The 13471-nt window shown below is 36.3% G+C and overlaps 1 protein-coding gene across 1 annotated transcript in view; it reads right to left on the minus strand.

Moving 5' to 3' along the window:
• Positions 1–12217, minus strand: part of LOC149186951 (serine/threonine-protein kinase STY13-like) — a 21080-nt gene extending 8863 nt beyond the window's left edge. The window contains exons 1-2 of the mRNA XM_089409512.1: positions 12158–12217; positions 5694–5939 (exon numbers count right to left, since the gene is read on the minus strand). Of these exons, the coding sequence (XP_089265638.1) occupies positions 5694–5939; positions 12158–12217 (306 nt within the window). The remainder of the gene's footprint in view (positions 1–5693; positions 5940–12157) is intronic.
• Between the last annotated feature and the right edge of the window lie 1254 nt (positions 12218–13471).

The raw sequence follows: 13471 nt of genomic DNA on the forward strand, positions 1-13471 counted from the left end.
CTTGTATCTCAATTCCCTTCAGTTTTTTACACCATCTAGTTGAGATAGCAGAGCTTGGAAGTGCCTTCAGAATTTTTGCATTCTTTTCTTTTTGCTTGGATAGCTGGAGCTTGGTTTTCAGAAAGAAGTTGCATCGAGAGTTTCACCAATGGCTGGAGGTAATTCGTATCCCTGGACATTAAGTTTCAACGAGTCATTGAATTTTTCCGCATGCAGAGTCGCTGTAATAATTTCTTACAATTTAGACTCATTTTCCATTCTTAAGTTACTTATTTTCAGAGCAGTTTCATTCGATTATGTATGTTTGGTATCTGGCTTTTTAGTAAGATAAAGGAATTTGGATTTGCGGGTGAGCATGACAGAGTGCCATGACCGAGCATTTATACTAGCATTTGGTTAATCATGTTTTTACCGAGCATTTATACTAGTATTTGTGCAGTACATGCAAAGTTGCATATTTGCTTCTATTAATGATTTATAGACTGGAACGGTAGTGAACTAAATGCTCTACAGCTGCTTGCAGCGTTACAGTAAAGATCATTCAGAACGACTTACTTTTTAGGAATGTTGAGACTCTGATTCAAACATATATTTGGTTACGGGTAATAGTTACCTAAGCCACGTTCTGAATTTCCTGCTTGGTACGACAGCCCTGAGAATAAAGCGTTCCAACTTATTTTGGATAATACTTCTAGAGCCACCGGATACCTTGTTGGTACAAGCATATTTAAAAATTAAAAGCTGTGTCCAAAAGGATTAGTGTACGTGCCATGTTCTCCCTGCTACCAAGTTTCTCGTGGATCTTTCTGGCCCACTCACCTTATTGTCTATATCTTTATTCATCGTTTCTACGTCAGTTACCGCGAAATGGACCCGTGGTTCGCCATTGATATGTTTGTCCTTGTTAATGTGAAAAGAGCATAGCGTAGGAAAACAGGCCAACTCTTGTTGTAGAAAATATATTTTAAAAATAGAAGTGAAGGTGTATTAAGTGAGCGTGTGGATGTTAATGGTTGGAATGTGGTTGTTTTGGTGGATAGGAATTCAGAAAGGTAGGTTATTCTTTTTACGGATCACATCTAATCTCAGTTTATTCAGCCTAATTGAATATTTTTATCACGAGAATTTGATGATAGAAAAGTTAATTATTTGAATAGTTTTTGTGAATAGAATTCCAAAAGATTTTTGAAATCTCAATCAAAATAATAAATTCAGAGATGAAAACTCAAAAGCCGTGAAGAATTGCTTGACCAAATCTTTATAGAAGAAAGTTCGATTCTCTGAAATTTGTCCTTTACTCAAGGCTTAGTACTCGTCACTTTCAAAAGGTAAAGTAGTGAGGTCAAGTAGTGAAAAAGGGTTAGAGCTAAGTGTTTTTAAGAGCTTTTATTCATTTCGAAGTGTTTAAGTTGAGTATTAGATGTGATATGATATTTTTTTTGTTTCCGTTTTTTAGAAATTAAGTTGCGTCTAACATTATGATAATTTTTAGCTTATGTAAATATTTTCATATGTAATTACAATTAAATGTGACAAGTGATAATATGAAAGGGAGAGAGAAAAGACACGGATTCAGAGTTATGGTAGGAGAAGCTACTTTGGAATTGCTTAGGAAAACAACTAAGCTTAGAAGTGATATTTAATTTGCCACCTTTCTCCCTGTGGAATTGAAAAAATGGGAAAAACATTAAAATGTGTATGGGAAAATTACTAGCCAAACCTCCCTTTTTATATGTGTTGGCTTAGTCTAACAAGCTACAGAAAATGGCACACGAGAGTATGTTGGGGAGATGAGACGAGAAGAGAAGGGGGATTCTCAATAGAGAAGAGAGAATAGACCAATGAACTCTATAGCCAAAAGAGCACTTGGACAAGATGAGATGGGACTGTGTTATTAAGAAGCATACGGAGAAAGGCACGAGGAAATCCAGGCATAGGCATATCACTTCAACAAGAATGAATGCATTGACACTAGTGCGTGAGCAACACTAGAAGAACCTTCTGTTGGTATTTCAAAGGTGGTGATCCTAATTATGGACTTTGGATTCCTGTGAAAGCTATCACGTGCACGTATGTTGCGCTCTATATTTTTACTGGATTGTAGGTGAAGGTATTATGAGATTTGGATTCATGTAGTGTGAATTGGGTGGAAACACACTAGGCTCTAGATTTCCGTAAGTGGCTGCTTGGGTGGAGACAATGTGGGTTGTAGACTCTTGTGTGTGCTTTGGATTCTCATAAGTGATTGTTTGGGTGGAGACACAATAATTGCCCAATTGTTTGTGGAGGCACTGTGTGCTCTATATTTCCATGTGTTGTGAAACTCCCTTGAGCACTTCACTCTTTAGACTCTGAATCTAGATTAGGCGTAGTTAACAATACGAATGAATAGTAGTGGAATTAGGTTACAGTTGGGAGGAAATTTGACATCCCTCTCTTAGTTGCAGTGATTTAACTAATAAGATAACTTGTTTACTTATAACTTTGTGTATGCCTACCACACTTGAATGACAAATGTTGTTGTTACATGATGAAGGGTATATAAAGGAATGAGTATTCTGTATGTGTTTGCAATAAGATGTATTCCATGATTGTGGTCATTATATGAGGGATGGGTAGATATCTCTAACTACTGATATATTTTTGGATACTTGCATGATTTATAATGACTCTTAAGAACTCACTTGAACTATAATGCCAGGATCTCTATGGTTGAGCATTATAGAGTCTTTGTGTGTAGTTTTCTTAATTGTTTTATAATATTTGGTTTTAATTTAATTATATAATAATAAAAATAGAATGATTTAAATTGAAATATTTAATTATATAATAAGAATTTTAATTATTTTCAATTTAAATTGAGAATAAAAACAAAAATAAAAATAAATTATTTATTTTATAATTAATTTTATTCTAGTTTTGTTCTTACTTTAGAATAAATTAATTAGATTGGTTTTAATAATAATCTTATTAGTGATAATTAATACTAATTATTAATATAAGTGTTGCTTTTAGAAATTTTTATAATTTTAATGATTTTTGTTTTATTTATGATCTATAAATTGATTTTAATCTTGACTAAGAATCCTATTAATTTTCTTAAATGAAATTGGTTTATATGTTGAAATAATATAAATGAGGAATAGTATTACTATTAATTGATATTAATAATGAAAGCTAATTTAATTATTTGTTTAGAATTTATTTTCCTTTACATGAGATTCCTATCAATTTTCTTGAATGAAATTCTCATAAAATTATTCTAATATAAGTTAATTTGAATTGGTATTATTAGTCTAAAAAGTATTAATATTAATTAATATTAATGTTAATTTAAATTTTAAGAATTGGAAATTAGGAGAAGTGTTTAATACGAGTGCATAGTGAAGAGAGAGAGAAGTGAGGTTGGAGAGTGAGTTGAGAGGTCAAGCGTAATGGGGAAGTGTTGAGTTAGGAGATGGTGTTCTAGGATGTTAAAGTAGGAATCCAGTTGTCACTTATTTTCCATCTTTCATCATGATTGAGGTTGTTAGGGTGTTTACCTATTTCTATGGCTTCTCTCAGTTTTTTATGATAATGATCAATTTTGGCTACTAACTTAGAGTTTTCAATGCAGACGTGATGATTGGTTTTGCTGGAATGCTCTGCTAGGGCTGACGTTTTTGAGCAGTTATGTTTTGTATCGGCAGAATGTTCTTGAATCCTAGTGTGGATAGATCAACCAGTTTCTCCAATGTATGTTTTTCTACATGAACACGGAACCATGTAAACTCCTTTGTGGCATTTGGGATTGATAGGATCTTTCACAAATTTTAGGCATCTGCTAATGGTGTTCATGGTCTAAAAGTGGTTCTAATTTTGTTCTTTTTTTAAAATGTGTGCAATTTTATCTGTTCTGCCTAACATGCAAGGGAGGTGCACCTTACCTAAATGATCATCTAGTGGTTGTTTGTGTTTAGGATTCTCTGCATTCTTAAAGGCCTTGATCGCTTGCTGTTGATTGTATCCATTCTCTACGAATACATTCATAAGATGGTTCTTCTCATCTTCAAAGTGATTTTCATCCGAAATATGAACGACCCTGGTTGCTAGGGTGTTGAGAACACTGATTTTTTGGGATTGATGGTGGTGAGAGTTTCCATGTAGGTAATGTTTCGTGTGGGTTTTCTTACGATATACCTGGTGTGATATGGATCCATCTTTGTTTCTTTTTATTAGGATGTTAAGAAAGGGAAGGCTATCGTTTTCCTCTATTTCCATGGTAAATTTGATAGAATTGGATAGACTGTTTAGGTGTTGTGGGAAAGTGTTTAATTTTTCTTTTCCATGAAGCCAAATAATGAATGTGTCATCAAAAAACCTTTTCCAAAGTTTGGGTTTTAATGGGGCAGACTCAATGGCCCTAGTTTCAAAATCCTCCATGAAGAGATTGGCAATGATAGGAGATAAAGGCGATCCCATGGCTACACTGCACGTTTGTTCATAAATTTCATCTTTAAAACTAAAGAAGGTAGATTTGAGACAAACCTCAATTAATTTGGTTGTGTCTGGGTTCATGACTTTATGGATCACTTTCATGGCTTCATCTATGGGAATGTTCGTATAGAGAGATTTAACATCAAAACTGACTAATATGTCATTGGTATCTAGGTTTATATCTTTGATCTCATTGATGAAGTGGGTGGAGCCTTTGACAAAGGAACTAGTATTGCCAACCAGAGGTTTTAATTTTTTAGCTAGGTATTTTGCCAACTGGTAAGTGGGACCTCCTATAGTATTGACAATGGGTCTTATGGGGATGCCTTCTTTGTGTATCTTCGGGGCTCCATAGATTCTGGGGGTGTATGGGTTGTTTTCTAATAGATTTTTAATGTTGTGTTCTTTACTTGATTTTATCAGATTATGTATGTTTTTGGAGATCTTTTTAAGGGATTCTTATTTAATTTAATGTAACAGCCACTGTTGGTGAGGTGGTCTATCATCTTTTCATTATAATCAATTGTGTTCATTATGACAGTTGCACCACCTTTGTCAGCTTTTAGGACTACAATATCAGGGTCTTGATTTAAGGTTTTGAGTGCTAAATGTTCTTGTTTGGAAATGTTGCTTTTGGGTGGGTGGGATTTTCTCAGGATGATGGAGCAGTCATGTTTGATAGTTTCTTTAATGTTGTCTAGTAACTCCCTGATCCCATACTCTATGTTGCAAAGTATGTCTTCTTTGGAGATTGCCTGAGGGGGGATGGCAAAATTTAATCCTTTTTCTAGGACATCGAGGGTGTTCTAGTCAGTTTGTTTGTTTGATAGATTCACCACGTGTCTTGGATGCGTAGCTGTGGTTCTCAATGTTGGTGACACAAGGTCTATGTTGTGCTTATCTACAACAGATTTATCTGACCCACCACTTGAGAGTACCTATTCCTTAGCGATTGTGGCTAACCCTGTAGCCTCCATCGATGTTGATTCATGCCTATTTATTACGATTTCTTTAGAGCTGGCAACGCTGGATATGTTGTCTTACATTGTTTCTTGGTTAACCGTAGTTAATGCCATAGCATTTCCTTTTAGGGTCACGCTGTTGTGGTTTTCGTTATTACAACCTTCTTGAATGTTGTGATCTTCAGTGGATATGCTTTAAGTTGTTGCTTAAAATGCTATAGGTTTGATTAAGATTGCATCGTAACAGGAAACAACCTGCGTAACTCCTTCATCAGTTGTTTTTAATGCTGTAGCATCATACTTATGGTTCAGCTTCGAGCCTTTCTTGGATGTTAGCAGATTCGTGGAACCTCCTGTTGATATAACATTGTTTGTTTCAGGCAGCGTGAGTTGTTCTTGGTTGACTGCAGAATGCGTTGGAGCAATATCAGTGTGGCTGGAGGGATTGTCTGTTTGAGTGATTAAGACATCATCGTAACCTGATGTAATGCCTGCTACAACCTGCGCAAGTCCTTCATCATTTGTTTTTAACGTTGTAGCATAATACTTTAGGGTTTCGCTGTTATGGTTCACCTTCAAGCCTTCCTTGGATGCTGGCAAATTCGTGGAGCCTTTATAGAGTCTTGTTGTTAAAGGATTGTTTGTTTTTGTTACTAGTCAACATGAATTCTTGTTGTGTGTGTAACTGCTTTTTGTGTTCATTAATCTTGGAGAAATGAATGAAATAATGAATTTATGCATGGTTATGTAGATAAGCATGATGGAATTATTCAAGTCGTGTGCCGGATAGTTCTTGTGATACTATAGATAGAACTACAGACTACAACACCCATGGATTTGGCTGGAATGCATGTGTGGAAGGCAGGTTCACATCATGATTGATGTGTTAGAGTGATGGTCAACGCTCGAAGTTAATTATGTTGATGTATCAATGCGAACTCTGGTGGATGTGCATATCTTGGATGTAACCAATCTCTTGATAGAAAGAAAATCCCTCTTATCCACTAGGGCTAAAATCGCCTTGTATTCAAGTTAGACTTAGGGGAGTCCACACAGATCTCAGAGTCTGAGCATTTGGAAGGAGAGGCAAATTTTATGTCACTACGGAACCAAAATCGAAATGGGTCAGTCTTAGTTAGTGTGGGGATTATTAAACAGGATAAGTCATATTTAGCGTGGGGTGCTTCAGGATTAATACTATGTTGAGTTCAGGACAGACTTCATTGCAAGCTAGATTGCTTGAAAGCCTAGGATGGGAACCTTGCTGCTAAAGGTGGTGCAAGCTAGATTTAAATTAGATTAGTCTAAAGGTGTCAGATATCTGGGACAAGTGCGAAAGGAAGAGGCAATAAGGTCTAGATGTGGGCTAGCCTGGAGGTGCACATTAATAAGAGCTAGTGCGGACATCCTGGGGTCTCAAACATTATATAAGTTCAGATTCACGGAAGAGCCACAAAATTAAAGAGTCAAACTTAATGAAAGAAACTCATGGGCCCATGGGAAAGGAGGCATGGGTCATGCCACTAGGGTTTAATCATATCTGCATGGACACCCAAGTGACATGGAACCACCTAACTATGGTGTGTTCTCCATGTAGGTGCCACTTGGGAGCCATAAGCATGTCTTTTCCTATGTGGTAGGGTTTAAATAGTGAAATTTTAGAAAGACATATATTTTCATCTTTGTATTGGATTGGGATAAAGTTTCTATGATACGAAAGATATTGATGAGTTAAACACAACGGTATTAGAAAAAATTAATTCCACTAACTTTGGAAGAGGAAGAAATTTGTAGCCTCGTTTCCATAACAAGATTGTGGAAGTTGGGTTAAAGAAATGTAACACCTCTCATTTACCATAGTATGAGCTAGGGGGGAGAAGGGACCATCACAAGGTGGTTTGAGAGCTAAAGGTTCAATACTAGCCCTTGGAAGTACTATTTGAGTCATGTTGTAATGTGGAAATATAATGCCTATGTTCAACAATTGGGTTAAATCAATTTCGAAGGATTATTCTTAACACTCTATTGCAAAGTGTGATAATTATATCAATTATTTGATGTGTGTTTCTTGTAGCATTTGATTTTTGACAACATGTTGGATGCAAGCATTGGTCTTAATAACCTTGTTATTTTCTAAGAGGCATGCCAACATGATAATTGGTGTTTCACATTGTGACATATTAGTAGAAATATTGTTTTTGAGCCAAGGTGATGGTAAATATGATTACTTGTTTTTTGTTTGGATAATAGTGGTATGTGTACATGACAACACATAAGAAGACACCAAAGGAACTAGAAAGAGAAAAAAATAATGAGGAGTAGAATGGTGTAGTATAGCATGATAGATACCAATGTGGACATGAAGAGGAGTTAGTGTATAAAATGAGAGAGGAAGGCTCCCATGGCTAGATGGATAATATTAGAACTCTAAGAGATAAGTTAGGGAGCTACAAGGCTAATAATGAAAAAAATGTGAGAGTCTAGGAAAAAAAGTAGAAGTAAACATAGTCATACTACAATGTTTTTTGGATATACAAAGAGAAAAGGAACATGAACTAGGTGCCAACTACAAGTTTAGGTTGGGCTCATTAGGATCCTGAAAAAAAGAGTTTAGGATTGATATAATGAGAGGTGGAACTACTATGAGTACTATAGAGAGGACGACATATAGTCATCATCAATTTTCTAGTGCTGCAACTAAAAAGTATTATCAACAGAAAAGGAAGGAGAAAGATTTCATGCTGGAAGAATTTAAGAAGGTAAAGCCTCCTTCATTTGATGGAGAGGTTAAGAAGGTTGGGGAAGGAGAGGCATGGCTGCTAGAAATGGAGAAGTATTTCATGGTTCATACTTTAAGAATATGAAGGAAAGGGTGTCGATATTCAATTTAAAGGGAAAAGCTAATATATGGTGGGAATATTTGAGGAATGTAAAGGATATAAAATAGAAATAAATTTTCTAAAGAAGATTTGAAAGATATTTCATGTAAGAGTAACTATCTGAGAGGTATTATGGTAGCAAGGCCAAGGAGGTTTATGGGGAAAAACTAGGGTAGTTTGTTGGTCGATAGATATGCATGTTTTTACCTGTTTTTATCCACTTCACCTTACCCATTTCGTAGCTTTTTGTGAGGTTAATTCATGTCTCAGCTATGAAGGTATAATAAAATGGAATTTCTTGTTGAATACTGATTAATGAAATGTAGTCCTAAGGGGAACACTGCCTATGCGACTTGTTAACTAAACCTTTCTTGCATAATTAAGATAATGATAACCAACAAGTTACAAATCAACACATGATTGTTTATGAGCTGGCAACGCTATTCTGGGATAGGGACTATAACGACGTTGAACCAATGAGAAGTTGATGGATTGATATTATTGCTATCTTTTGCCTTTTGTTTATGCCTTAAGGATTGTTATATATTTGCGAGTGAGTAGAGCTTCTGAACCTTTGAGTTTGTTAGTAGTATTTTTATAACAATGCAATGTATAAGTAATGGTTAACGAGGTAGAAATACGGACACTAGATCCAAGAAGTGTAACAATAAACCTTATTGTAATTCCTTTTTATTAATGCAATTATGATTTTCCTGAGCACTGAATAACCTTCGATCTTTTCCCACAGCCCTGATCGGAGAGTCAGGCCCACTCTCCTCATCAGGTGTTGTTGAATTTGTTGTGTGTATAGATTTATGTTGGTTGTGTTCACTTTATTTATCTCTATAATGATTTTTTGATCGCATTATTGTGAATTTAGATTGTTGTTACTTTGATGTGTTGTTACTATTATTTACATGTTGTTACTATTATTTGCTTATTGTTATTCAATTATTATGCTTAACTAATTGCTCAATACTAGGTAGGGAACATGTGGCCTGCATAGACTTTGGACAGTAGCCTTGAAACAATTAACGAGCTCCAGTTTACAACTAATTGGGGAAAGGTGAATTCGATAATTCATAACTGAACACCAACATTTTGGTGCTGTTGTTGGGGAGGCTATCTAAGGCACAAAAGTACGACCAATATTGGCCATAGGAACACTCTCTCGCCCTAATTAGGTAGTTCTTGCCTCTTTCAAGGCCCAAGCTTAGATTTTGTGATTTTTCTTTTTCTTTCTCTAAGAACACTCTCTTGCCCTGATTAGGAAGTTTTTACCTCTTTCAGGGCCCGAGCTTTAAATTTTGTGATTGGGTTATTTTCCTTTCTTTGTTTTCTTTATTTTAGGAACACTCTCTCACCCTGGTTAGGTGAAGTCTGCACTAAACCTCTTCTAGGGCCTGAGCTTAAATTGTTGGATTATTTATTTTTCTTGTTAATTATAGGGGCCAACCTCTTGTCCTGGACAAGCAAGATTTTTTACCTTGTTGGACAAGACCTGAGCTCTAGATTTGTTTGGATGTTTTCTTTCACTTTTAGATTGCATGAACAGAGACAGGAATAAAAGGGGTAGAGGAAGACCCCCAAAAAGAGGAAGGAAAGAACTAGACAAAGTTACCTATATGCAAGAAATCATTTCAAGCGCTGAGTCAGGAGCATCATCACCAGCTTCTGTTAGGGTCATATCTCATACAATATCTGATACGAGATTTGGAGGAAAGTTAGTTGCACAACCAGAACCTCCCCCAATAACAGAAACATAATTCATCGGAGAAGAAATAGGGAGCAGAGTGTCTGAGGAATTGATAATTGCGAGTTCATAAGAAGAAGAGGAAGACTTGAGGGAATTAGCTCCATGACTTGATCAAGGAAGTGTTGTTAGACAAACTCAACCACGCGTTATAGAACAACCAAAACCGATTCAGATTCCAAGTGAATATTGGAAGATATTCATGGCCCATACAAATTCCATGATCGAGTTCCCAATTGGATATATTAGAGGTGATGCACCTATGAAACCTATTCCTTTAACAACATTACCTAATTTCCATGGTCTCTCTTCTGAAGATCTGGACACATTCCTCTTTGAATTTGACATTGTCTATCGAGGATATGATTATATTTATGATGCTAAAAAATTAAAGATATTCCTTGCTACTCTAAAAGGAACAACTCTAAGATGGTTTATGGGTTTAGGGGGGAAATATATTACAACATGGGATGACATGAAGACAATTTTCCTTGAAAAATATCAGGACTACTGCAAATCTCAAGATATTAAAGAGGAAATATTTAAGATTGTGCAGAAAGAGGATGAGAACATGGAGGACTTTGTGGAATGCTTTAAATACATTCTGTAAATATTGGGCCATAGTGATCTGGATAAGGATGTCATAAAGATGATATTTATCAGAGCATTAAGGGAGGAATATTTGGGACTCATGAATGTGGTAGGAAAGGGGGATATCTCAAAGGAAGAATTTGACACCATCTGTGAGTTGTGTATCAAATGTTCACGTGGAGCTACGAGGCATAAGCAAGGAGTACGAACTCTCAAGACATCTAGTAGTGGGGTTACAAAAGAGGAAATTGGGAACTTGTTGGATAATTTGAGGACTGATATTCTAAGCATAGTGTCCTCACAAGTATATGTTCTATAGACAAAACAGAAACAGATGGAATCTGAGAAGGCATTGGCCATTTTCTTCCCTCAATGAAGGAAGAAGCACTTGTTGAAGGAATGCCCACTCAATACTATTGAAACTTGCACAATATGTAAGCAGAGTCATTCTACTAGCACATTTCCATCTCTTATTACGTTGAAGGAATATTTTTAGGGAGAAAATCAAGAAATAGATCAACTTTACTTCATGGGATAAAATAAACCATGGAAATCACGACCATGGAACATGAATCAAGGTATGTCTGAAGATCCTTCTTAGTATTTTAATAATTTGAACTTTGGGCCTCAGTCTGTAACATTTTCACCTTCATGGCCACAATACTATCTGTATCCAATGCCCTGGAAATCATGCTCCCCCAAACATGGTCCATCCCCTTCATGGTCCCATAGCTGGCTTGGACCTCCTCTCCTTACAAGTCAATTCTCCCAGCCTATTCCACAACAACAATTACAACTTCCCTCTAATACCTCCACTAACAATGCTCCTCTTTGTCCACAACTTCTTGTTCAATCCAACTTGAATCCAAACAATATGGGAGCCCAATAGGTTGAGACACTCAACCTTCCTACATACAGTATTACGACCGTGAATGTAATGAATTGAATCTTCAGTCTGGTTGGGTTGTAAATGCTAAGACTTCACCGGTAATTGTTAAACATATTGATGATGAAGCCTCAAAACCAGTACCTAGGAACTCCTCTAGAAGGATTGGGGGTGATTCAAAATAGATTACCATGGGACAACAACCCCCTACTCAAACAATTGTCACTCGAGGATGCCAAACTAGCCCACCATACCCTAAGAGGTTATCCTTGAGAAAACAAATTCCCCAACCTGAATTTGATCTCTTGGGGGAATTGTAGAACTTATTTGTCAAAATACCATTACTACAAGCTATGAAGGATGTACTAATATATGCTAAAATGATTAAGGAATTTTTCTCCAAAAATCTTGGAAGAAAATCGAAAGACCAACCCACTATTCATGTCATGGGAAAATTATAAGACATAATATTGGGAAAAAATACACCCATCCAATATGGTGATCCAGGAAACCCAATTCTCATAGTACAAATTAATGGAGTTGACATCCCAAATGTGTTGGTAGACCTGGAAACTGTAATTAATGTTATATCCTCCGCAACTATACTTACCTTGGGCCTGCTCAATCTTAAACTAACTCCTACAGTCCTAGAACTTGCTAACTGATCCATTGTAAGACCAGTAGGGAAGTTGGAAGATGTGACTATTTCTATAGACTCATGGCGATATTGTGTTGATCTTTTGGTGCTACATACTCAATCTCCATCTGGCGGGAATCATTTGATTCTGGGTAGACCTTGGTCTGCTACCACAAATGATTAAATTGGGTGTCGATCGGGAAACATGGTGATATCCAATGGAGAAAACACAAAGAACCTTGTTCTTTACCCACCGGAGGAACCAAGCCCGTCAATAAAATCAGGTTATACCTTAGCACAAAAGCTTCCACCCTCGGATGAGCCTAAACTTGGAAATGAAGATATTAGACCAATTCTTAACATTAGTGAAGCTCTTTGTTTTAAGGGTGAAACAGAAGATGATGATATTAGCACATTTATTAGTAGTCCCAACTCCGTCTCTGGTTCAACCCAACAAATATTAGAACCTATCATGAGCTGCAGTACTCAAGAAACTATTGAACTAAAAATAGAAATTCAAAACGTTCCTGTCACTATACCCCATCACAGTTTTCCTGTAGAAATCGATCTAGGGAAAGCATTGAATGTTAATCCCAATCTTTCACCTTCCTAGGTTGAACAATTACTGAAAGTCCTTCGGGATTAGAAGGAAGCCTTCTCTTGGGAATATACAGATATAAAAGGGATCCCTGTTGATATATGTACCCATCACATATACATAAGAGAAGAATCTCGACCTGTTCGACAACCACAAAGAAGGATTAATCCTGCCTTGAATAACATTGTCAAGGAAGAACTATAGAAGTTGTTGGAGGCTGGGTTTATTTATCTAATCTCAGATAGTCAATGAGTATCTCCACTAGTCATTGTTCCAAAGAAAAATTGCAAGTTTTGGATATGTGTTGATCACAGGGAATTAAATAAAGAAACTCAAAATACCACTTTCCCTTACCTTTTATTGATGAGGTCCTCGACACATTTGCTGGAAGAAGTTCTTCTCCTTTCTGGACGAATTTAGTCAATATAACCAAATCCAAATAGCTCTTGATGATTAGGATAAAACTACTTTTACTTGCCCTTGGGGAAATTTTTCATATCGCTTCCCTCCATTTGGCCTCTATAATGCGCCTTCTACCTTTCAAAGGGAAATATTGGGAATTTTTTATTATCTAGTTAATGAGAGTGTTGAAATCTACCTGGATGACTTTACCCCATATGGGGATTCTTTTGAAGAAGGTCTGGAGAATTTAGAAAAGGTACTTAAATGATGCAAACAGACTCATGTTT

This window comes from Pinus tabuliformis, chromosome 3_1 (genome assembly GCF_031772625.1).
Source record: "Pinus tabuliformis cultivar Carrire ecotype Pingquan chromosome 3_1, CPIR1, whole genome shotgun sequence".
NCBI lineage: Eukaryota > Viridiplantae > Streptophyta > Pinopsida > Pinales > Pinaceae > Pinus > Pinus tabuliformis.